At 38.9% G+C, this 27220-nt stretch overlaps 1 protein-coding gene and 2 long non-coding RNA genes across 3 annotated transcripts in view; 2 read left to right on the forward strand and 1 right to left on the reverse strand.

Annotated features, from left to right (window-relative positions):
- Positions 1-320: 320 nt before the first annotated feature.
- LOC121723345 lies at positions 321-26645 on the reverse strand. Its single transcript, XR_006034928.1, has 4 exons — positions 26632-26645; positions 9090-9093; positions 8602-8606; positions 321-469 (listed from the first exon to the last, which is right to left on the reverse strand). It is a non-coding gene; the product is annotated as an uncharacterized LOC121723345 (long non-coding RNA).
- The window catches only part of mphosph6 (M-phase phosphoprotein 6), a 48613-nt gene continuing 22163 nt past the window's right edge, over positions 771-27220 (forward strand). The window contains exons 1-4 of the mRNA XM_042108923.1: positions 771-1041; positions 11208-11320; positions 20480-20570; positions 26098-26189. Of these exons, the coding sequence (XP_041964857.1) occupies positions 991-1041; positions 11208-11320; positions 20480-20570; positions 26098-26189 (347 nt within the window). The 5' untranslated portion in view covers positions 771-990. The remainder of the gene's footprint in view (positions 1042-11207; positions 11321-20479; positions 20571-26097; positions 26190-27220) is intronic.
- On the forward strand, positions 4270-7242 carry LOC121723336. Its single transcript, XR_006034920.1, has 3 exons — positions 4270-5092; positions 5912-6057; positions 6805-7242. It is a non-coding gene; the product is annotated as an uncharacterized LOC121723336 (long non-coding RNA).

The following is a 27220-nucleotide window of genomic DNA, read 5'->3' on the forward strand; positions in this document are numbered from 1 at the left end:
GAACTACAGCCTGTGCATTTTAAAATAGTTTTCATGCACAACGCAATGAGTAGGCTAATAATTGGATATAGGTCATTGCATCTGCTAAAATGTATGGTCATAGTCAGTTACCTTGTCAACCCACACATAAGGCAAATAATAGCCTAATATGACAACATTTACATTTTTCTTTTATTAACGACAAAGTCCGGTATAATACAGACTAAACCATGTAGGCATTAAGTCAAATATCAGTAGCTTAATCCAAGTAGTTAGTTGTTTTATTTGTCGTCTTCCAGAAATCCAAACCAACATGGACGTGCGAGGACGCTCGTGCCCAACACTAAACTCGTGCATGAGCTGTCATCTACCAATCAGCATGTGCAAACTGGTAACGGAAGTTGCAACCATGTAACGCCATGTTTTCAAAAATGTCAGCGGCCAAATGCCATGCTAACTGGCTGACGCTAACCCTTCAAATCCTGACCCCCTGGTACAGGCTGAGCAAATTAATTTGCCGCCGCTAGGGTGCGTCTAGATTTCTAGGCTAGGTGTTGGGGGTAGGCTACTCCGGAAGATCATAATGTCTCAGGGGGTACATATCTGTTAAAAGTTTGGGAACCACTGGCCTACTGCATGCATGATAGACAACTTTGTTGTCTATGTCCAAGGACAGTCGGAAGATGCCACAATTACAGACTACAGATTTGCAGATTGTAGCACACTATTTAGTCGTGCTAAACATTGAACCTTTCCAAAAACGAATTTTAACTTACTCGTGTGTACTTTTATTTTGACGCAATTTCGTCGCCATATTGCCCGTCGATGTCGCTCGCTTTCGCTAGCTTCACGGAACTGTTTGTTTTGGTTAACTTCTCTGGTACCGCTGAAGCATTTCTGCTAAACCTAACTCCTCTTCGAAGTTAGGCGATTACGTGAATCCACTTTGTGATAGCTGAGTGTCCGAAACAGAAGCTGTGTCGTAGAAGATCAACGTCAGCTAGCCACAGCATGGATACTGACGGGACAGCAAAATTGTCCAAAAACGTCCTACGGATGAAGGTGAGTTGCCACGCGTAAAATCATGCAGCCTACCACGTTGCCGTGACGAGTGGCCAGTGTTTTATCAGTATTCATGTACCGGCAGGACTGACCTGGGTCAAAAAATCGGCCCGAACTGCCCACTACATGTCAGGAACACTCACGAAAATGCAATCCTGGCAATACCCTTAAATATGTGTATTGAACTAAGTGCCGTGAAGCAGTGCAGATGAACAAGATCGATTGTATACTCACTCAAATTCAAATTCAAAGTTGCTTTATTAGCATGACTGCATGGGAACAGTGTTGCCAAAGCTGTTGTTACATACAACATAACAAAAAAGAACATACGACCATAGGACAAAAAACAAAAACAGAAAATACATAAGAAGAGGTGGGGTGGGGACAGTCTGGGGTGGACATAAAAGATCTAAAATTAACAGCAGTAAAGAACAAGAGTAATATTGTGAAGTGTGTGTGTGTGTGTGTGTGTGTGTGTGTGTGTGTGTGTGTGTCAGTCAGTCACAGACACACATATGTTTTAGTCCCTCAGATCCTCACATTTCAAGATAAATTGTGCTGCTATGGCCAGCTAACAATTTATGGTTCCCAGAACGTTCTGGGAACGGAACCTTAGTTTTTGGTTCCCGAACGTTCCCTGAATGTTATTTTTTGAGTAAAGTTTGGTTCCCATGGAAAGTTTGCTGAACGTTCCGGGAACGTTAGTTCCCCTAACACCTTTTAGGGAACCTTCCCCTAACATTGCAACCTTTGCATACTAATTTTATTATTACTTTAAACTGCATGAGCAGGAATGCATTATTATATATTAGCAGGAATTAATGAACAGGCAAAAATTGATGGGATTTATAACTTTAATATAAAATAATCAAAATACAAAAAAATATAAAAGGTCTAAAAATATATACAAACATCAGACTCTATCTTAGCCAAGTATACTAACACAAGGAATTTGACTTTGGTAGGTGCCCTATACATTCAACAAATAGACAGACATACTGTACAATAGAGACAACAATATACATTGTGGCAGATACAACACAATATACAAAACAACTATACAAATAAGACATAATACCAATACAAGTACACATGGAGTGTGATGTAGAGTGCAAATGTAGTGTGCAAGACGCATATTGGAAAGATAAAGTATGTAATGTGCAGGAGAATGGTAAAAGTAGAGATGACCCCACTTATCTGCAGTTCAGGAGAGTGACGGCAGTGGGAAAAGAGCTGTTCTTGTGTCTGGTTGTTTTTGTGTGCAGGGATCTGTAGCGCCTGCCAGAGGGGAGGAAGTTAAAGAGTGTGTGTGCAGGATATGTGGAGCTTTTGGTGATGTTCTCCTCCCAGAGGTCCCAGAGTACAAGTCCTGGAGGGAGGGCATTTTGTTCCTTCTCTCCTGCAGCTCAGTGACTGTCGAGCAGGACGACAGCAATATGTCATCGACTGGAGCAGAGGGAGGTGACTGGGAGCTCCTTAAGAGCATGAGCAACTCGTCTATCTTCTCCTCAAATACATCCATTCACTGTGCCATGCGGTAATGGTTGTCCTTATTGCTATGGAAAAATGGATGGTGTTAGTTTTAGTTGCATTATATACTTGCATATGTGAACAAATTAAGCGAGTCTTCTTACCTCTTATTTCCGTCTCCATGGCCAAGCCACCTCCCTCTGTGTGATGAGTCACTTGTGCTGTTTACAACAAAAAAAAGTTAGTTACTCTCAAGTTCCTTGTCATGAAATTGTATTTACTTGGAAATGGAAAATTCAAAGACACTGTACCTTCAACTGGGTCCCAAGATGAAGTGGCAGGCATTATAATAGACCCATCCAGCTCTGGGCAATGAGCTGGTTGCCTGTGTGGTGTTGACTCATCTAAAAAGAAAGTAAATATGAATATTGGTCAGTTAATTTATGGTAGGTTTCTTGCACATGACATTTGCGAAAGATAAACCTATGCTGTTACATTAAACAATCGCTAAAAAGAAAAACTCACATGCAGGTGGTGGAGGCAGTGACGTCTGCTGACCTAAAAAAAGGCAGGAAGAGATAAATACATCAGAACAGTCACATGATCTGCACCAGGTTAATAAACATGAATTTCAGTAGTTCCATGGTAGGACAAATATGTATAAATGTTAACTTACAGACAGGGCTTTCAGGCACACGCACCGTCCTGGAATGTTTTCTTGCTTGCGGAACGGATTCATCTGAAATAAAAGACCATACAATCTGCACTGATTGCAAAAAGAATATTTGAATTGTGTAAATAATGTGGTCTGTACTTAAGAGGTCTTACCATCACTTGACCCTGCACTGCCTTTTGTGGACGCTCGCATCTTCTTCCGCCTCAATGCTAGAAGTGTCCATCAGCTGCTGACATTTTTCCATAGCTTTGGTGTATGAATCTATGTTAAGAGAACAATGTTTTTGTGAGTCAGTAGTAGAAAAAAGCAGTATTTCCATACAGAGAAAACTATTATTGATAGTATTGCAGCAATAAGTCACCTGTACACAACCAGATTTTCTTGACTGGATATGTGGCCCAGCTTTTGACTTGATTTTTGCATTGTAGCCCATTTTCTATTGGGGAGACAAAGCATGCTTAGAAATGCATGGGCTTAGTTTGTAAAGCCAGTATGGCAGCTGTGTATAGCCTACTACACACATTCTGCCCCTTCCTGTATGCTTCCCAACAGACCGCTGAGGTTCGCCTACAAAAAGGAACCAAAACTGCCATCTTTGCCTATAAGGAGATCAGGGTGTTAATTTAACCTAACTACCTATGACAAGTTACATTGCAAGTTAGGTCTGGGGTAGCAAAAATCTAAGTTGCTGTCTTAACGAAGGCCTACCGAAGATCACAGCCTACCACTCGAAGGCAGAGGACAAAAGTGTCTTGAGCAAAATGTCTGCATTTCAGACTTCTTCGTCCCCGGGAGAGTGCAATAATTCTCTACCCATGTTTTTTTTCCCATAGCAAAAATCGCAAGATAGGCTACCGGATCTCAGCTTTTTGAATTCAGAGGTCTATTCACTTGAATCGGCTGTCTGCTAAACTGTTACAAGATGGCCGCCGACAGCCATTAGCCTATAGCCATCTTTATGGCTCTGGTGTAGCCTACATACCCAGGACTATGCAGTAGGCTATACCCACTTAAAAAGCATCACCATCTTAGTATACCCACTTAAAATAGACTAGGATACTGTGATCAACCCCAAATGTATAGCCTACCCACTACAGCTAACTACTAGCCTACATCACAGTATATCTAGCTACATACAGTATATCCAGTAGCCTACTAGACTACACCACTGCCGCCGAGTGACTTGACTAAAAGGACTGACTGTAAAACTAAAACTAATTAAAAGAAACGGTAGGCTAGTGCTATATCTTATTTGTAACAACAACGCGAGACGATGATGCAAAACATAACGTTACAATGTTGCAAAACATAACACGTTGTGAACAGCAGCAAACAAAGACTAACGAGCAATGTGCTAGCTGGTAAATTACAAACTTGGCACAATCGGAATATAACAAAGCCCTACAAGTGAAAGGACTTAAGGTTAAACCTCAAACCCTTGCATTACAACCACTAGGCCTACATCATGAAACTGTAACATATTTCACTTACTTTCGTGAGCTCGAATTCAAGACGAGTGTAATCCATTCCAAGACTTCTTCTTTCAAGCGGTGTTCAAACAGAGCCCGTTTACGGAAGTCAGAACAATCGACTTCAATCGATGACCTGAAAGCAGAGGCGCTGGGTGCATCCGAATACCCATACTAGCGCACTGTACAGTAGGCGAGACGCAGTACGCCACAGTAGTAGTACGTCCGAATTCTTAGTAGGCATCGACTAGCAGGCGAAAAGTACCCGGATGGCCTACTACCTCCACAGTATACAACGGATGGTCACTACGCTATCCCACAATTCAGCGGGAGCCCGATAACCGTAGAAGAAGACGAGCCGCCGGGAAAATCAAATCGGACAAAATGGCTGATACGATGGAGGTCACGGCAGCTACTTCTGCCGATGTTTATAAATGTAAGTATATTAGGAGAAATGTTGAATTTAAATGTTGGGTGTTTCGAAAATACGTTATGTATATCAGTTGAGTTGAGGTAAGTTGTGAGGGTCTGGTTTCAATCGGGCTAGTAAGTTGTATTTGCTATTGTATTATCAGGAGATGAAATTAATTCAGGTAAATGTAAGTCGGTAGGCTATCTCGTTATGTCTGTTTTTATTTTGGTGTACGTTTTATTTTACTATCAACTTTAAAGAAGAATTCGTCATGTACGTTAAATGTGTGAAGCTGGCGCTATCTTGGGCTTGATTATCTTAAAGTTAACATTACGTTACCTTAACGTGAGCTGAGGTAAATGTAAGCGGTGTTTGCTTCATAAAAGTATTTAACATTAACGTTATCACTCTACCTTACTTTTGCCTTCTGCGGTTTTTATTCACTAACTACTGTAAATACAATGGGCTAGTGTAGCCTAACTAACAACTACGTATGAATACAATAAGTTAAAACGTTTTGCTATCAGAATTTTATGTTGTGTGATGTCTGCCTCACATGTAAATGTTATATAACCTTATAAGAAAGCTGTTGACATGGACAAGTAATGCATGCTAAGTTAATACTGTCTTATATTCTGTTGCAGCTAAGGCAGACACACTGTGCTATCTAATCCACAATCTTTTCAAATATGATTTGATGTTATAATTTCACTAGCAATATCACTACCCTCATCAACCCAGTTAAAATTCACTTGCATTCCCATGAGGCCTTAGCCCTTGTAACATGCTTGTGCAACTTTGCTGTAGTGCTTGTTGTCATTATTGTTTCTCTATCATTTTTAGGTTTAAGTAGGAACTACAACATGTATTACAGCATCCCAATATGCTGACATCAAGAGAGCAGATGCAAGAACGGCCCCAAAGATCTGTCTTCCCTGGATGACAGCCTGACCTGCAGCTTAATCCTGTGAAAACATCTGACATCATAAGTGAGTAGCCTATGTCAAGTTTAAAATATTATAGGGTAATTTTGTGTCAAATCTGACAAGATGGTAGCTACACAAGCTCAGATTTTGTTCAACCTGTCCATATCATGAATGGTTTCCAAAGCCAATGGCTGTATTTGTTGTTTCATATCTTCATATTTTTCCCTTGATTATGCTTCTGTGACAACCTAACATTTACATGTATTCATTCATTTTTTTGTCAGACACATCCAAAGTGATTTACAGCAGTAGAATAACATTTGATCTATTAACATTTAACCATTTTAACATTGTAGCTACAGTGCAGATGAGAAGCTAGGACTGCATCTGTCAATACTAGTACTATAGGATAGGAGTGCCTAAAAAATAAATGTGAATCAATGGTTGGGCATTAACAAAGTCCTTTTAGGCAAGTCCCTCCACTCGGCGGCCATTTGACAACGCTTTTTGGGCACTCGTCGGGCATCCATTTCGGCAGAAATGCGCGTGTGCAAGGCTTCACGACATCAATCTTGCTCCAGCGGCGAGATCACAACACATGATTGGCACGATGTCTTCACAACACACCATATGATTGGCTCAATGTATTCACATGTCGACGTTTTGTCGAGGAAGGGGTGGGATATGTGTAGACAACGGCCATATTGGCGTGACAAACTAGCCCCATGCATTTCTATGGAGTATTTTTTGAGTGCTGTGTCTCCACAGCCTCTTCCAGTGCTGTGTTCTTCTCTTATTTCTGTTTTACAGATTGCATCACCCCAACATGTGTAGAGGAAACCAAACGACCAGAAGAGACACTCAATAACACATAAACACACACACACACACACACACACACACACACCAATGCCTGAGTACTAGGGGTGTAATGATACACAAAACTGGCTTGTACCTCAATTTTGAAGTTTTGTCATTAGGTTCATTTTTGCCACTGCTAACCTAAAGTTCATTAACAATATATGTTCTCAATGAAAGTTCGTCAATTGTTTTTTGATGTTAGTTGAGTAAACTGACATAATGGTCACCACTTGTATGTCCATGGCATAACATTCTACTGTTGATTACTGTTAAAGGCTGCATTTGCATCTGTATTGAACATCCTGTACCTAAATGGTAAGGTATGAATAGGTTTACCTTTACACTCCTACTGTGCGTGCCTATTTTATGTTTTATATAATAAACATTGATATATAAATGTGACCATTCCTTTTCTACTGTGATGCTTTTTTTAAATAAGATGTTTTTGAATCTGTTGCAAATTTATTTAAAAACGACTGCAAGAAGGTTTTGCTCAATTGTTTAAATGAGCAGGCAGTCCAGTGGTCTATGTCTGAACTAGCTCAGTTTGAAAGTAATGTCCAGGGAGTTTGGGGAGAGAGAGCTGTGGGAAAAGTAGCCAACTGCCTTCATATGATTATACCTTCATACCTTCCGAGAGTGGCAGTTCTCCCCTTATTAGACATTCTCTGCTTTAGCTTTTCGCGGCGTGCGTCATGTGTGTCGGTGTCACATGTAAACATCCGGGGTCAAAGGACAGGCAAGATGGCTTCCCAGTATGTCCGAATTGTATCAAAGATCGTTAAGGCGGAGCAAGATACTTCGTCGTAGTTCATGAGTCTGTCTCAATTGGTGTACTTACGTGAGTACACTTTCGTATAGTATATATGTTCCCTAAACGTTCTGTGTTGGTGGGCAGCAGAAGCCCCTTCACCAAGAAGTATGGCCATTTTTTCATCGTCAAAATCTTGAAAGTGTGGGATAACTATTTGGAATTTGGAGAAAAATGTCTCTTACATTTTTGTATTTTTCACAGTGAAGAAAGAAGTGCTCCTCTGTCTCAACCATCTCTGCCTGACAGTGACCACATATTCTTTGTTCTTTTGGCAGCCAGGTTTTCCTGTGCCTGCCTGTTTCTATTGCTAGATTGTGGTCACTGAGCCTGTATTTGGTCAGGACTTACCTCTGTTTCGTATCTCTGACAGAGATGAGATTGCCAATTCATATTCTCTTTTTAGGATCAGATAGGAATTCATTCTACTTTGGTTGGCAATTTGGTTTGTCCAATGATCTAAATATTCTTCTTTTGCTTGATTCATAATTTTGTTGACTCTGATTGATGTTTGGGAAACAAAACTGGACTGAGCTTGATGTGTATTAGTTGTTGTTATTGAGTTAGTTAGCTTCAGTACCAGCTGGCTTAGGGGACTCTTTTCAGGTTTCAGCTCCTGGGTTTTTAGAGTCCCTCTCCGGCAGAGGTGACTATTTTGGAACCCCATATTTGGACCCCCAAATGATCATGTGGGCACTTGATGATCCTAATGGGATTTATACCAGATAAAGACACATATTTGTTCTTTCTTTTAATGAAATACAATTTTTGACTATGAAGCTCCATAATATGAATTTTATTCTTCATAATGCACCATTTTGCACATTGTTTCCAGAAGTCTGGAATATAGATCAGGGAGAATTTAGTGATGATAAAGCATGACAATAGTGGAAATAACTTAGTATTATGCTCAGTGATGGCAAACAATTAAATACTGAGACTGTCACGGATTAAACCCTTATCCCCCATGAAAGAGACCCTCTTTGGGGGTCCAAATATGTTTTCTGATGCTCTGGCATTCAGAGTCAAACCAGACATGATCTTGTTTTTTTGTTTTGTTTTTAGTTTTCCTTATTAGTTCAGCCTTTTGTGCTGACTTTTGGTATATCATATTCAGCTCATTCACAGCCATATTTATACCCTTTGTATTATTAGTGAACTGTTTGTTAGTGAAATTAGTAATCTCTTCAACCAATTCAGGTGAGTTTATTGCCTGTATACATTTTTCAGAGCTATTATGAGTCCATCTGTAGGTCGAATTAAGTTTAAACAGCTTACTGGGCGCCGTGTTTGTGTTTGTGGATTTTCCATCCATTTTAAGAAACACATTCATTTGATTGTGGTCAGAGAGGAGAGGAGTTTGCTGCATGACAGTGAATGCATTGAAGGAGGAGGGGTCCATGTCAGTGACTGCATAATCAACTACACTATTGCCAAGAGATGAACAACATGTGAACCTCCCTAAAGAGTCCCCTTTTGTCCTGCCATTAAGTATATACAGGCCTAAGACTTGACAGAGGTGCACTACCTCTCTACCACTTTTATTTAACATAATCAAGGTTATTTCTCTGGGGGAGGTTTGGTGTGGTGTATAGGGTATTCACTGACTCTCTCTGACTCATTGGTGGTCCAAGGTGGCTGGAGTACTCAATCTCCATATTCATAAACACGTGTCAAAGACCGCGGTTAAATTAGCTTGAAATTAGATATTCGCCAGAAATTCAAAACATCGCTAGGTCTCTATCTCAATCGACGCTGAACAAACTACTCACAAAGTGTGATGTTCATACTTGAATTTAGGGGTGAAAAGATATTAACTGTAATTGAATGCAATAAAGGGCAAAATTGTTGCAATTAAGATCATATTCATACATCCCAGGCACAACCACTTCTCTCTTCCCATGTTTCCTGCCTTTTCGTCGGGCAGCTTTTCGAAATAGAAGTCCCAACGCAGCTCATGTAAACTGATAGATAAACAGAGGAAAATATCAAATAAGGCAGGGTGGAAAACTTTTGGGAAAACATACTAAAACTGTAAAAATAATATAACATAAATTAGATGCATTGTACACAACACTACAATAAATGTATAATGAAATTTGTGGAATAGGTACATGGGAAAAAAAAAACATTTTAATTCAGGTTTTATGTCAACATCAGACTGGTACTGATAGAATAAACTCATAACAACTGTGAAAGGCATCAGTCATTTGTGAAAACGTGAATTGCATGCAAAAAGCGATTATTTTAGTCAAAATTATGGTCTGGCCTAGTGCTGGTGACCCTAGAAAGCAGATGAACATTTCAATTAAACTTTTTCAACTTTGATTGGATAAGCCACTTCTCAGTCATCTTTATTGACGTGCTACTTCAACCACTCACATCGAAGCCAACCCATGACGCTTGCTTCCTCGATGCGTTGTCTGAAACAAAACAGTCTCACAGTCGCTTCTCCGCTGCATCACATCTATGAAACTCCCGCCCTGTGTCCTGATTAGCTCTACCATTAAACTTATATGTCAACCTCAGACTGGTATCCACTAAAAACACTCAATTACAACTGTGAAAGGTATCAGCCATTTGTGAAAATATGAATCGCATAAAAAAAGAGATTATTTCTGTCAACATCTAAGGTCTGGCCTAGTGCTGGTGACCCTAGAAAGCAGATGAACATTTCAATTCAACTTATATGTCAACAATAACTCCCGCCCTGTGTCCTGATTAGCTCTACCATAAAATCTGGTGCCGAAATCACTCCCAACGGAAGCAATCCCAGATAGATGTGAGTGGAGCTAGGCGGAACTAAATTCATCTGGTGAGAGTCAGGTTAACAATTAGCAGCATTTCTTAATATTTTTAACTTTATAATTTATAATATATTATATATGTTTTGTTTTTTTGGGGGGGGCAGGTGGTGTCCCAGATTTTCACAAATCAAATGTGGCAACCCTAGATGGATGATATGGTATTCTATCAATCTCGCTAAAGGCTTTCGATAAGTCTCGCTAATTTCCGTTCCATTAGTGAGGTTAAAGTGATTGGTAACTATGGGAATTCATGCCACAGAACTAATCTGGTCCGTAGCAGGTTAACTTTCAAGCTAAATTAAGCTGTGTTGCAGAAAAACCCAATCAGTTGGAAAACGAGTCAAAAAGATGGTTCCGTCAACCTGTGCTTTCGTCAACTGTAGCGTACTTCAAACATAGAAGTAGAAATGTTTTTTTCCGACAGTGTCACCAAGCATGGATTTACACATTCACTAGCTCCAAAGAATTTATGATGCGACTTAAAATGTTTTAACCACATGAATTCCAATACAAATTTCAAGTTTTTGCCTGAAATTGCACTTAAAATGCTCTGTTCAACTAATCTATCACCCCTTTAAATTTAAACCCATTGAACTTTAGTGTTCAATGAGTGTGTGTCAGCCCATTATCACCCCCCTATCTTTGCTTGTGTTGGAAAAATTGTGGAATTAAAAGCAGTTGTAACATATTCATGTGCTGATGTGTGTGATTTTTTTTTCTGCAATTCTTCCCAGTTTATGCAGCGGAGCCTTGATCCAGATGCAAAGAAACAACTGGAAGAAGATGAAAAGAGAGTCATAAGTGATGAGCACTGGTTTTTGGACCTTCCAGAACTTATGGCAAATGAGTATGACACTGATTTCTTATGAAATATTACTATTAATAATAATAATGATGATGATGATAATACAGTACATTTTATTTATAAAGTGCCTTTCAAGACCTCCAAGGTCATTTCACAAATGAAATGTAAAAATACATTCACCAAACACAAAAATAATAAGTCATGGGCATTGGTGACTCCTGGTATTTAACAACAGCAACATGGTTTTGTTCTTGAACAGTCCAATCGTAGCATATTAAGACTGTAACATGGGGTGAGTTGCTCTTGAACGGCCAACTAAGCAGGCAGTCTTAGAGCTCCAGAAGCACAGGTCAGCTGCTGTTCTCCGGGCAGAGTAGACACTGGAAAGCCAGCCAGCAAATCAGCAGTTCGGTCAACCTTAAATGCAGAGAGATCCTCCATTGCTAGTGTGAAATCCTAATGTTGATGTAATGTTAGCCATTTGGAGATAGGCTTATACAATCATCACCAGGAGAGACATGTACTGCAATTGACACCCACGCAAAGCAACTAAGTGTAACTTAAAGCGTACATACAAAATAAAACAAAACATTACATTATATTACGAACATTATAACAAATTAAACAATAACAAACTGTCAGACGGAGCGGTGTGACTTGCTATTACTATTTTACTATTAGTACTATTTCTACAACTACTGTTACTACTACTACTACTACTACTACTACTACTACTACTAATACTAATAATAATAATGATGATAAAGTGAAAATATACTTCTATGCAATTATCGAGGTCCAATCATTTGAACATTGCACATTGAACATTAAGCATTACGCATATTGTACATTTATGGATGAGTAGATGAATGGATGTAGATCAGATTCATGGCTATTGGCCGGTGGATAGACATGGTTGGGTGTGGAGTGATGGATAAATGGCTTGGTGGATGAAAGGATGAATGTAGATAGATGGATGGATATATAAAGACGGACAGATAAATGGCTGGATGTAGATGGATGACAGACGGCTACATGGATGGATACATTGATGCATGTAGATATATTGGTGAAATTGATGGATGGCTGGATGGATGTGGAGAGATGAATAGATGGATGGGAGCAGATAGATGGACAGATAAATGGTTAGATGTAGATAAATGGATGGATGTGGGGAAAGGGATAAGGTTGATAGATCGCTACATTAACACTCCAGTTCAGCTCCCACTACAGAGCCAGCCTTCCTGACTTGACAGGCTGGTAAGGAAGGCTGGCTCTGTAGTGGGAGCTGAACTGGAGTGCATCACTTCAATATCTGACAAAAGGACCCTAAACAAACTGATCAACATCTTGGACAATGAATGCCATCCACTCTACAGCACTATCAAAAAGCAAAACAGCTTGATCAGCTGGAGACTTCGCTCACTGCCATGCACAACCGAAAGGCTGAGGAAGTCATTTGTTCCTAGGGCCATTGAACTGTTCAATGCCTCACTAAAGGGAAGAGGAGAGATAGACTAAGCTGAGAAATCTGTCTGCCTCTCCACCCTCTCCATGTTTGAGTACTGACTGCCCACTACTGCTTTACTACTGTTTTACTAATGTACACAGCCTAATGTTTTTCACTACTGTTTTACTGCTACACTGTTTTTCATGCTATATTAGCACACATGATCAATGGCTGCGGTCAGGCTTCTGCTACAATACTGAATTAATGAATGGCTATAACCCTATTACCTCAACCTGTTCTTGCACTGAAATAGTTTTTTACTCTACCTTGTCTACATTATACTTTACTCTCCTATTTGTCCATATTATTTATGCTGGTCTGTAGACCTTACTCTTGCACTGTTGGACTAATGTTGGACTATTTTTTGCACTTTCACCATGACACTCACTCTCTTCAGCACCTTGCCATGCACACATAACTAAGGACTATGGTTGGACTACTTTTTGCACCTTCACCATGACACTCACTCCCTTTAGCACATTACTAGTCCCGGCCCTGTCACTATAAGCGTCTTATGCTTGATCACCCTCAAGCACATTGGACTTTCTTAATTTAATTTATATAGTGTATTTAGTATTTAGTTCTGTTAGTTTTCTTATCTTTCTTATCTTGTACTGTCCGTATTGTACAGTGGAGTTTAGTTATATGTTTATATTTATACTTATGTTTACCATTTCTGCTGTAAGTGCATGTTGTGTGTGTGTGATGTCTGTATGCTACTGAGACCCTTGAATTTCCCCATGGGGATCAATAAAGTATCTATCTATCTATCTATCTATCTAGCTCACATGGAAGGATATAAATAGATGTATTGATCTAGTTAGATGATGGATGTAAATAGATGGTTGGATGAGTGAATGGATGTAGAAAGAAAGATAGATGGATGTAGATAGACAGGTTGCTAAATGGTTTGATGTACATAGATGGATAGATGTGGGTAGATGGAAGGGTCATAGTAGGATACATGGATGGATGTAGAAATATGGATGATAGATCACTGAATGAATATTGATGGATTGCTAAATGAATGTTGAGAGCTGGATAGATGGATGGGTGGAGTAGATGGATAAGGATAAATTAACAGATAAATAGTTGGATATAGTTAGATCGATGGATATAGATTGATGGATGATAGATGGATAGTTTAAAAGTTGTTGATAGACAGTTTAATGAATGTTGTTACGACCCTCTGTGCCCCTTCAGGCCTCTCCTTGTCAGTGCACGGGCAGGTAGGGCCTGATTAGGTCAATTAGGAATTGTGTACACCTGCATCAGGGTGTGGTTATATAAGGAGTTCTCCTCTCTTCTCCTGGAGGCACTTTTCTTCTCTCTTGCAGGCACCATTTTGACTTTCTCTATGCACTGGCACTTTACTCTTTCTCTCCTCTCTCTCTAATCTTTCTATCTTCTTTTGTCTACCATTTAGTCATCTTACATACTGATGCTGACATTGCATTCATACATACACGCACGCCAATACTCATCTTCCCCCTAGACACATCATGTTTGGTATTACTATTGTTGCTTAATCTTAATAAATTATAAATTGGAACTTTGTTGTCCGTTTCCCTTTATGTTGCGGTCAGTAAACGAGCCGGCCGTAACAATGTTGAAAGACATAGTTTAATGAATGATGATAGACAGATAGTTAAATGGATGTTGATACACATGGTTTAATGTTGAAAGTTTAAAAATAGATTGTTTAAAAGTTGAATGTAGATAGTTTAAAAGTTGTTGATCGACTGATAGTTCAATGGTTGTTGATAGGAAAATAGTTTAATGGGTGTTAATTGGCAGATAGTTCAATGGAAGTATTATTCACATGTTTTTGCTTGTAACTTCCTCAATTTATCAGATATTTGCATTAAATTTGTACAGAAGGTAGAATTTTGTTAGTTCTTTCAAATGAAATCATGAACATTTACCGTTTTAGTTGGAATGGGCATATTCATAAACATTTATTTTCAGAATACAAGCGAAAACAACTTTACGCATCACTATTAATTGTGAATTCATATTTATACACACTGAATATGCAAATATACATTCATATTCATATTTTTATTTTTTATTTTTTTACTAACAATCAGGAGTGGGTAGAGTACTGAAAATCCATACTCAAGTAAAAGTACAATTACTCCCTTCAAAAAATTCCCAACTGAGAAATCTACTCAAGTAAAAGTAAAAAAGTTCTTTGTTAATAAATTACTCAAGTAACAAGTTACTTTTTTGTACATTTTTGGCCCTTTTTCACTTTCCGTTCTTGTTCACTTCTCTTCCTTTCTTTTGTGGTTCCGTTCCTCCTGTAGCTCTAAGTGCTTATTCCTCCTCTTTCTGTTTTGTACAGTGGGTATCAGTTAAGTTTGGACGGTTTTCTGCATGAATCATGCACCATATTCTCGGCAGAAATGGCACAAACTGCAGTTGACCCAAACAACCACCAGGTGGCACTTGGGAGTTCTGCCACTACTATTTTTGATGCGACTTGACTTACTGCTTCTGCATCCAGTTTCCAAGTCAGTCCAAGTCAGTAGAAAAATCAGAGACAGTTGAGCCATTACCAAACATATATGATAATACAATAGCGTGAGTTCATATATATTATTGTCACGGTTACTTATAGATTTGATAGTGTAACGATAGCGCATGAGACACTTGGAGACTGGACACCAGAGTCGGATGCGTTAAGTCAAAAAGACGGAAACTTGGGTCTGATTTGTGTTCGAAATCTGCGGCTTGTCTATGGCGCTGATAACGCTACGTTCGCAAATGTACGTACATCTGGCCCTGAGTTTAAGACATTGAGTTTTTGAAGTTTTAGAAATATTTTCGTAATAAAAATTGTCATTTAACCAATTAAGGCTGAAAACATGTAGGCTACATGCAACCCAGCAGAAGACTATTATATTGGCAAATCATTGAACACCATTCACACATTGTATTCTGCGCAGTCTCTACACGTGGAGCGCTAATGTGTCTACTGTAAATCATTCAAATCGTGTGAAAGTCATTAGGCTGGAAGCGCTAATGTGTCTATTAAGCTCATTAGCCTACTTTCAATAGGCCTACTGTACAGCCTGAGAGGGAGAACATAGCCTACTATAGAGTAAACAATCAGTTTACTTAGTTACATTTGTTTAGTTAAATCCAGTTTTCTACCCCTATGATACATTCGCTGAGAGGCCAAACCCAAGAGCAGAGACGAACTGATCTCTGCATAGAGTCATTTTGGAGGTACAAACTCTCTCTGTTCCTGCTTCCATTTTACATTGACTTGACATTTTTTCTAACTGAATTTTTGCGACGTTCTCCTAATGTGCCTTTTGCACGAAAAAGAACGTTATCAGCAGAATGCATTCACACTTCAATCAAGAACTTTGGTCGCCTGCGCCTGTTCTGCTACTAGGCCACTGAAAAGGGGTGTAAAAGTGACCGTGAGATAGGGAGGAGCAGCCCTCTTTTCCATGCGCTCCACTTAGTTTACATTTTCTAATTTCGTTTCTATTTATTTTTGTCCTTCTTATTAACTGAGTTGGCGTCTGATCCATATGAAGTCCCGCTGTTGTTGAAGGCTGATAATTTCTCTTCTGTTTTAATAAAATGCTGAAATGCCTCTCAAGTGCTAAAATGACCGCTCTCAGACAGCTTTCCATCATTTTAGTGAACATTCTGTGTCTTTTGGTGGTTGTTGCAATTTCTCAAGGATTTTGTCAGCATTCAGCTGATTTCCAAAGAGGTCTGTTGTGCGAGTTAGGAATACAGCAGGTGAGTGTAGTTGATCTTTCAGGTTCTGCATGGTCTCTTTGATCATTTCAATACATTTAATGTAAACAGTTTGGTCATCTGATAAGTATTAATAGTTTTAGAAATTGTGCTATAAGAATCACGGTTAGGGTTTAAGCATTCAGAAAAAACCTGTAATTCTTTCTTCAAACTCACAGCATCTTTGTGTGTAAGGGATTTCTTCAGGCGCATATGACTTCTTGCTTTCACTTTGTATTGTTTTTTTATTTTTTTATTTAGTTACCCACCATTAAGAATTCAAGGGCCGAATTCAGGGGCTGTTTTAAGTTCTGATTTCAGTGGACAATTCGTTTTTAACATTTCAATAGCAATCACCAACACCACCCTAACTTATGAAGACGCCTTTTATAGTTATTGCACATCTGAAATCTCTCCATGATCTGAAAAAAAGGTTTTGTTTTTCACCAGGTAATGCAGTCCTATTGCATGGCATGCATTTCAGTGCTATTGCTACACCGGTATGGAAGAGAAAAGGCTAAAGCAATTGTTTTTCAGTCCTTGAACAATCATGCAAGAACCGTATGGGACGAACACGGACGGGACGAACTTTCACAAAGATATGCTTCCATTGGCTACACCAGACAAGCAAGATTTTTTCCCCTTTATTGTCTTTGTGTGCGAACAGCCTGTATGCACTCCGCTCCCGTTGTTGTTTAAAGATCGAATGGGAAACGGATTCGGCGCAAAGGCTACAATTTAACCCAGCTACAATTTGTAAGATATCATCAATATCAATTTAATGTTACAGATGTATGGCTACATACATTCTTAAAATCGTTCTGGTCTACAATTAAAGGGACACCAGGCAACGTTTTTGCGTTAATTATTCATCTTCGTAAGTCGGTATATGGTTAAATGACTCATTACAGGGCGAATGAAGACTCTCTCGCCCGCTCCTACTGCCTGTAGCAAGAATATCCCGCTTGCAAGTTCAGTGTATCGTACCCGCCGACCGAAGCAGGATCAATTTACATCCTGCATCCACAGCACAGAGGCAGGCTAACGAAACGCTAGCGATTGTTGCAAACGTGTGTATAATGGCAGAGCCGGCAAAGAAGCCTTGACGGAAGATGCAAAGAAAAGGAAAAGAGCTTCAGACCGAGTGAGGGGGAGTTTCGTAGAGAAATAGCATCAGGCTTGCCTGGTGTCCCTTTAAATTAGGGCTGTCAATCGATTAAAAAAATTAATTGAATTAATTACATACTCTGTGATTAATTCATCTAAATTAATCGCATATATATTTTTTGCTGTGAAAGTATTTTAAATATTTAAATTCAAATGAATCATTGAATAATCAGCATTAGTGACATTAAAGTTCAAAAACTCTTTTATTATTATTTTCACTGTTCAAATAATGGCCATAATAATCTATGATATGACCTAATATCCTGAGGAAATCAATTCAAAAGTGGAAGAAGTTTTTTTTTTCACATACAAGGCATTTCAGGCCACAGATATAACCTAGGGGACACAATGAAAATAAATTAACACTCCCCTGAATGTCAACACTATTTCTTTGCATTGATTGTGCGACTTTAGAGTTGATGAACTCCGGTGATATGCAAATTCCTTGCTGCAGACATTGCAGAGGGCTTTATTTTCAACACCTTTATTTTTATCAACATCAGGCCGTTTTTTAAAAGTAAATGTTCCAATCAATGATCTAAGCAGCACATTTTCTTCTCTCTCCTTTATTTTACAGTCTAATGGTTACTGACTAGAATGGCTCGGGGTCAAAGGTCACACGGAATCGATTAATGCGTTATTTTTTTTAATCAGTTATTTTTTCTCAAATGAATTAATCTAAATTAATCAGTTACGTTTTTAATGTAAACAGTTTGGTCATCTGATAAGTATTAATAGTTTTAGAAATTGTGCTTTTGAAATTCGTTTTTAGAGTGTGTGCAGGCGACTTTTTTAGAAGGTGCGCTGCGGGCGCCTCATAGGCCCGCCGACCGGTTGATAAGCCACTTAAATGTTCCAGATGTCGCGAAAACACCTCAGGGCTGAAAGCTCAAAATCTCTAACTTTTCAGGGGGTAGTTCTCGACGTAGTTACTGACCTATTCAGGAAAAACACCCACCAGGCGGCGAGGATATTGTATGACACACATATTAACAGTACCATCCGGTTTGGAACAAATTATTGAGACAGAATGTTTGCCGTGAACGGTTGCTATTTCATCATACCTATTGGTTGTGTGTGCGTGTTGGTAGCCTAGGATTGGAGTGGAGAGGTGGGGTGTTGATTATTAACACCTGTTGATGTCGACGAAGGCCAAAATGTGTGAAACCTGCGAGTTCAAAATACCCCCCGGTAGCCTATTAGGCTTAAATCTCCTACTACACCTTCGTTTTACATTACTAAATTATTATTAAATTACCTTGAATTTCCCCTTGGGGATCAATAAAGTATCTATCTATCTATCTATCTATCTGTCTATCTATTAGTTACTTCCTTTATCAGAATAACCTACTAGACCCTATGCAGTCTGGTCTCAAGAGTGGTCATTCTACTAAAATTACTCTTCTGTCTGTGACTGAAGCATTGAGTAGCTAAATCCTCTGCTCAGTTATCACCCAGATAGCAAAGGGGCGTTGAGGGGCGTTGAATCCACGTTTGTTTGAAGCGGCGGAGGTTGATTCAACGTGGATTCAACGCCCCTTTGCTATCTGGGCAGTGTTAATTTTATCTATTTAGATTTATCTGCAGCCTTTGATGCTGTTAACCAAGACATTCTCCTTTCTACACTATCTGAACTGGGATTTTCTGGGAAAGCTATTAGACTGGTTTGAATCTACCTTAAAGGGCATTCTTTCAGTGTGTCTTGGCAAAGATAAGTATCAATCTCACCACAGGTGTGCCTCAGGGATCAGTGTTAGTGCTCCTGCTTTTCTCTATTTACACCACTTCCTTAGTCAAATCCATGGGAGCGAATGGTCTCACCTATCATTGCTATGTGCACAACACTCAACTTTCCCACCTGAGGACTCTAGTGTTTCCCATTGGATTTCTGCATGCCTTAAGGATACTTCAGTATAAGTATATATACTCTTTTTATCCCGTGAGGGAAATTTGTCAGACAGAATGAAAGATCGGCACCTTCAGCTTAATCTCTCAAAAACTGAGCTTTTGGTGTTTACAGCTAAAACATCTATTCCCCAACAGATTAACATCCAGCTTGACTAAACTTCTCTGAACAGCCTCAATTGCGAAATCATGTCGGTTTATCCTTTACAACATTAGGAAGATCAGACCTTATCTGACACAATCAGACTCTTTCGTCAGTGGTTCTTTGTTGGTGGAATGAGTTACCCAGTGCTCTCCATTTCTGTGATAGTTTTGGGTCTTTCAAGAAGGGTCTAAAGGCATATCTGCTGAACATGCACTTAGTTTATTAAGTGTTTCTTTGTTATGGTTTGTATATTATAGATATTTATTTTCATTAGGCTATTGATTGAATTGACATTGTCCTTTATTATTGCCATTCTCCTTAATGTAGTCTTACCAACTTTTTAAATTGTTTACTGTTAAATTTAACTACTGTATTGTTGTTGTATTTGTATGTCTGCTAAATACCATAACCATAACCATGCATCTTCTCAGACGAAGCACTGTGATATTACCTTGGTCAATTTATGTAAACAAGTTTCCATGGCAGCAATACAACTAGGAGCTTCTAAATAATGAAATGCTTGTTCCATGTAAACTGAGATTAATCCGTTTATTTAGCGTTCATGTAAACAGTTTGGTTGAAATCTTCAATCAGAATAATTTCAATCCGATTGAAAAAAAAAAAAACGTCCATGTAAATGCGGCTAGTGAAATACGGATTTGGCACAGAGTCAGAGTGACCCAGTAATGATATTGCTGTGTTTTCTTTTAAGGCATGTCCTTCTTATGGAAAAAAGTGTTGTATCCTGTGAGAATTTGGTGTTTGGGAGAATTTCACTCAAGGGTTTCAATCCTGAGATTGAGGTAATGTTTCATTTTTTTTCTACTTTCATTTTTTCTTTTGCTATGTTTAGATTAGATTAACCTCTATTGTCCAGTGTTTCCCACAGAACTACAGATTTTGTGGTGGTAGCCACACATGCATTGTTTGTGTGTGTGTGTGTGTGTGTACTAATATAAGAAGAAAACAGAAAAAGAATAATATATTTCTGATTATTTATTCATAACAGCACACATTAAGCAGATGTTACTTCTGCATTATTGATACATTTAACATTTACATTTATTATTTTAGCAGACGCTTATATCCAAAGCGATATTACAAGGGCCATTGTCCCCAGTGCAACTCGGTATTAAAGGGACACCAGGCAATCCTGATGCTTTTTCTCTACGAAACTCCCCCTCGCTCGGTCTGAAGCTCTTTTCCTTTTCTTTGCTTTGGGTTTTCGCTGCTTCTTCGCCGGCTCTGCCATTATACACACGTTTGCAACAATCTCTAACGTTGTGCTGTAAACTGATCCTGCTTCGGTCGGCGGGTAGGATACACCGAACTTGCAAGTGGGATATTCTTCCTACAGGCAGTAGGGGCGGGTGAGAGAGCCTTCATTCGCACGTAATGAGTCATTTTACCATATACCAACTTACGGAGATGATTAATTAACACGAAAACGTTGCCTGGTGTCCCTTTAAGAGCCTGGCTCAAGGCCACAACAGTGGAAGCAAGGATTTGAACCCAGAAATTTTCAGGCTACTGCTTCAGCCCAGCTCCTTAAAGGGGTGGTTCAGGATTTTGGACATAGGACCTCATTTCCAAGTTTCCAAGACTGGATGAAACGTGTTGAAAACGGTCTCCACTGATAAATATCACACTTGCTTACATGGAAATGAGGTCCAAAATCCTGAACCACCCCTTGTTATCTGCAATAGTTTTTTTTTGGCGAAACAAGCTCACAGCCGAACGAGTCATAGCACTGAAGGGAGAGGCAACTGGCATGTGATCTCCCCACGGGCCAATGGATGTACAAGTTTTCTCCTGTGCCTACGATATTTAATCCAGTGTTTTGTCAAGTTGCAAAATGCTATTCGTTTTAACAATTTTTTATTATAGTATGAAGTACTTTTTGTATAGGGTACTATCTTAATTGCTTTATACTCAATTCTTGACCAATGGCTATTGCATCTGTCTATTGAAAGTGAGAATGTGGCATGTGATCTACTGTGTAGGCTTCATAAAATAAAATAAACAGATTGCTAATGGCCTACAAGCTGATCTGGGGTGCGTTTCCCATACAACTACGGAGGTTAGCTTTTTACTAACAGGATGCATCGTTCAACTAACCAACATGTAAGTTACGACTGTTTCCCAAAACTGTCGTACTTACATAGTACTGTAAGTTTGGACCATGATAGTTTCCAAACTTCAGTAGTCTGGACTAAGGTGGTTAATGACGTTTAGTAGCACATGAACGGGCACCTGCACATACTTCTGTGGCGCATTGCGTTAAGGCCGGCAGATGACAGCCGCCGTTGCACAGCAGTTACCAGTCCCCTGTCCAAGAGCTCGAATCTGGGTTAAGATTTTGACAACAATATTGACATTGTTGTTTACCTAAGTTTATCTTTTGTGCAGATCATATTATCAAAATCAGAATCAGCCTTCTTGGCTTGGTTTGCGTAAACTAACAAGGACCCCCCCCCCCCCTCCATGAAAATCAAAGGCTACATATTCTCAGCTGACTCGTCAAAAAGTGCGCACCACCTTATTATTATCTGCAAGTGTGTGACTTTTACTTACGTGCACATGGCTGCAAATTGACTTTTAATTTATGTATTTTCTGCCTTGGGCATTTTAAAATATGGATGTATGGTGGTTAGAAGTGTAAATATCAATTAGAAACCTAAATATATTTATAATTATTAATTTGCAAACAAATAACTGGCGTCAGTGACGTCTTTGACATGAAGATCCCTGGAACTATGCTTCTACTAGCATTCTACCACAGGTCAAGAGGTGTAGTTGTAACTACACAACTTTACGATAGTGGTTGCGACGTTCGTTGCTACTATGGTTTTGGGAAACACTAACGTAGTGTAACGATGCATTGGACTATGTAAATTCCAAATATGAATGTAATTCTGCGGCATAAAGCAGATGTATTTGTTTATTGTACAGAAAAATAAAAATGACATGTCAAGCAGTCAATTGACTACATTGCAGTCAAGAAGTAGGGCAAATTAATTTACGAAACCAAAACGCGGGTCATAGTTGTCTAAGCCTCTATAGTGTAGCCTGTTAGACGTCGCAGAAGCCTACCCAAGGCTACAGATTAATTCTGAACAGTTATTTACGGGCTCAATTATCACACCACTGTTATGATTTGCGTAGTTGCGTTAACACAACACTGACAATAATGTAGACCGCAAATTTCGATTTCCGTTACCACCGTGTAGTCAAGTCTTATGCCATACCCAAGTAGCCTAAATCGAGCTTTTTCAGAAGGGGTGGCAGGCAGAGCGATGTACAGTGGCAGAGCGACACACAGTGGCTGAAAGTGGTGCTAAAGCTTCACGCAGCTTCACGCCTCGTAATGCACGACTGAAGTGGCCATTTGAAAGCGATGCCCACTGTATGAGTAATACTTAAAATCGTTTGTGTTATTTTTATGATTCAGTTACAAATCCTGATACACACACACACACAATACATATGAGACACTTCTCATCCCTAAGGTGGTGCAAAGGGTGCACCTGTAGAAAAGATTTGTAACTGTACGACAGCTTTTAGTGCGTAGAATATTGATTTTGTAATTGTAGAATATCTATCTATAAAAGCAAGAAGCGTCTGTGTGTCCTAATGTCTGTGGCACGCATATCTCGCTGACCGTTTGTCAGACTGATTTCAAACTTGGCAGGTGTCTTGCTACGGGCATGAGTAAGTGCAGTGCCAAATTTGACGTTGTTTGAATACTAAATGCAAAAGATATCGTTAAATATATCGGTAAAAGAAGCACACTTTGGCTTTCGCCGCTAGCCACTCCCCCTCCCACACAGCACTGTACTGTAAGCTACCAGTGAGGATAGAAGCAGGGCTTTGGCAGAACTGGATCAGTGTAGGTTACACGGGTAAAAACTTAAGCGAGTGCAAGATGTGTTCACATGTCTGACCTCAACAATAAAGACCCCCTGTATGCGGTTTGCTTGCATAAAATGACGGATTTTGCAACAACACGCCAACACACACAGGTATGCAGTGGCTCTTCAAAATGACTGCAAGGTCCTAAATTGAAACGAGCGATAATGGTCCCGAATTAAAGAACGTCTCAGAATGCCACACATGCAAAGCATAACCAGCGACAAACAACGAGTGGCAGACAGAGTGTGATGTCACTTATAGGCCACCAGAGACTGTTTTTGAGTCACACCGTTGCAAATTTCATATGATGATGCATCATTCCACAAAATGGTTTGTTTTCTCTATCATCAAGTTATTCAATAGGCTAAGCATATAGCTTTGACTCAAAACAGCTGTTAGGATTGTCATTTTGATTTGTAAAAAATGTCACATGCAGCCATGCTTAAATTCTGCTCACTTCACATTTATTATATTATTATATTATCATGTATTCATTATTGAATGCTTACCTGCAATTATGTTTTTCCCTATCATCCTATTTTTAAAGCAGGCCTACCTGCAGGCATGTACTTGGGCTACAGGAATAGCATGTTTGAACGGGCACTGCACTAGTATTTGTAATGGTAAAATATTTTTAACTGTAGGATGATTTGTAGTTGTAAAATCGATCCGTACCCGTAGAATAGATGTGTAATTGTAGGGCATATTTGTAATATTGACAATTACTTGTACAGGTCATTTTTACAGTTACAAATAATTTCTACAGTTTCAAAATGTGATACACACGTACAAAACATTTGAGTCTAATATTCTTCCATAGTTATGCCGCTCCAAACAAAATGCATGTCTCACAATAAAACGCACCACGTAAGAAATAAAGGCCTGCCTCGAATACAAGCCGGCCCCAAATAAAGGTACTGTGCTTTGCGCAGCCGAAGTACACTGCAGAAAATGAAATTTAAGTGTTATTAATCTTATGATAAGATCAAAAAATCTATTTGGTATTGTTTTTAGTATGAAAAGACTTACCTAGTGCTCTCTCGAAAGATCATTTTGACATAATTTAAGAAGACTTTGACTTATTTTAAGGAGTCTTATCAAGACAAATTTACTTAACGCACTGGCAGACAAATTTGCTTGTTTTTAGGACAAATTTGCTTAACACACTGGCAAAAATGTGCTTGTTTTCAGGATGAGATGTCTTAAAATAAATCAAACTTTTCTTAAATTAAGTCAAATGATTTCACGAGAAAGCGCTAGGTAAGTTTCTTTATACTGAAAACAATACAAACTATTGTTTTTTATCTTGATATAAGACTAATAATCTTGGTTAGATTTTATTAGATAAGCAGTTTTTTGCAGTATAAATAAAACTAATTTGAGGATTTACGATAGTCTGTCTCTTAAACATTCCCATTCAGGCAACTCAAAATCGGGACTGTCCCGGTTAAACCAGGACGTCTGGTCACATTCTGTGTGAGTTGAATAACTTGCCTTTTCAGATTAAATGTCCATACTGGTTAATAAAGACATGTGAACAGTCTCTAAAATAAGGGTAGGCCTAGTCCTTAGTAGCCTATAGCGTCATTGAAAGTTTGCACGTTCTTTTAAACGCGCATCTTTTTTTCTCTCTCGCTCTCTCGGGGGTAGCCTGCCGAGCATTTGCTCTGCAGCCAGATTGTGCGTCGACATTGCCCAAAATGCTTGATTGCATTGCATTCTCCACATTTTAGCTAAATTTTCATGTACCACATCATCATTTTTGTTCAGTGAATCTTTTGTAAATTGCTTTACAATTACTATTGGGCCCACATTGGCTGCCTTCGTTATCACCTCAGCTTGCAGCCATTCACTCCGTGCCTCCGTGCCTCCAAAATGCTTGATTGCATTGCATTCTCCACATTTTTCGCTAAATTTTCATGTACCACATCATCATTTTTGTTCAGTGAATCTTTTGTAAATTGTTTTACAATTACCGTCGGGCTCTCGTTGGCTGCCTTCCAGCTCACCTCAGCTTGCAGCCATTCACTCCATGCCTCCACATGCCCAAAATGCTTGATTGCATTGCATTCTCCACATTTCTAGCTAAATTTTCATGTACCACATCAGCATTTTTGTTCAGTGAATCTTTTGTAAATTGGCCACCGCCTTATTGCCCAGCTCACCTCATTTCACTGCTTCATCCATCTTCAACATTCCCGGTAGAATTCTCAATCTTTTTGGCGTCTATGTGTCCAGTTACATAGTGTCTGTTCTTGGTTTTTGTGAAAAGAATTTATATACTTATAAATATACTTGTATATGGTTTTTCCTCTTCATGATGCATTTTTTGACTGATGTGACTTATAGTCCGGAAAATACGGTAATTGGTTTTGTATGTGAAAGGGATGTGAAACAATGTAATATTTTCTTATACAGAAATTGATGACCGTAAGAAGTCAGAACGTTAATGATGAAGAGGAAATGTCCAAAATGGACACTGATATAACTGATGAAGAAATGGCAACAAGGTAAGCAGTTAATTTTTCTTGTGAGAAAGCACAACTCATAACAACCCACGACGTGCTTAATAGTTCCCATCACCATAATAATCCACCGTTTTTGTGGTTATAAGTCTGTAAGTAAACGGCAGTATCTTGGAGTTCATATGGAATTACTAGTAATGATGAAATTTAAGGATGAGGTTTAGTTCTGTATGATAATAAACTGAATATCTTTCATGTGTGGTCAAAAATAGGCATTACAAAACATCACCTCGGGCTCTGGGAAACATTGACATGTTATCAGGGCTGTGGGGAGATTCCTGAAAAAACAAACAAATATTGAATCACTTAATCTTTGAGTTCATACAAACCCTTGTACCATAAAAACCTTGTGTGTCAGGTATTCTTGAGATATCACGCTCACGGTGGGTTTGACCTTTACTTCATCATTGAGTCCATACAAATACACCACACCAAATTTGAAGCATGTGCCTCAAGCCGTTCTGAAGCTGTGACACAAGCATGAAAGCTGGCCTTTGGAAAATGTAGTTGAGAGAAAGCCTAATTGTATGCAATGCAATAGGCTACCTGCAAAACGGGGCTTTCAGTTGGTGTTGGTGACTGCTCATTCTGCACCCAGATAACAATTAGTCATTGAATCTGTGTTAAATCAAGATTACTTTGTAAATGTTAAAATCATTGAATCAACGTCGCACTGCAACATTGATCACTTTTGCACACTTCATTAATATTGAAGCAACTTTGAAATTCGAACTACAGATCAATGGGATTTCAGTGGTATTTCCACTAAAATGAATATTGAAACAATGTTGAAATTACCACCAAACTAAAGATCAACGTGATTTCAATGGTATTTCAATTGCAATTTTTCTCACCAATATTGCGATTGAGATGCAATATGCAATTATTTTAAACTCTTTATCTTCTGTCTTATTCAACAAAGACAAGCAATATATCATTCTATAGTATGACCAACACAAAATTACGTAAATTAAACATAAGCTGTTCTTTCCTGGTGCCCAGGCCTATGTTATGAT

The sequence above is a fragment of the Alosa sapidissima genome, chromosome 11, assembly GCF_018492685.1.
Source record: "Alosa sapidissima isolate fAloSap1 chromosome 11, fAloSap1.pri, whole genome shotgun sequence".
In the NCBI taxonomy this organism is placed as follows: domain Eukaryota; kingdom Metazoa; phylum Chordata; class Actinopteri; order Clupeiformes; family Clupeidae; genus Alosa; species Alosa sapidissima.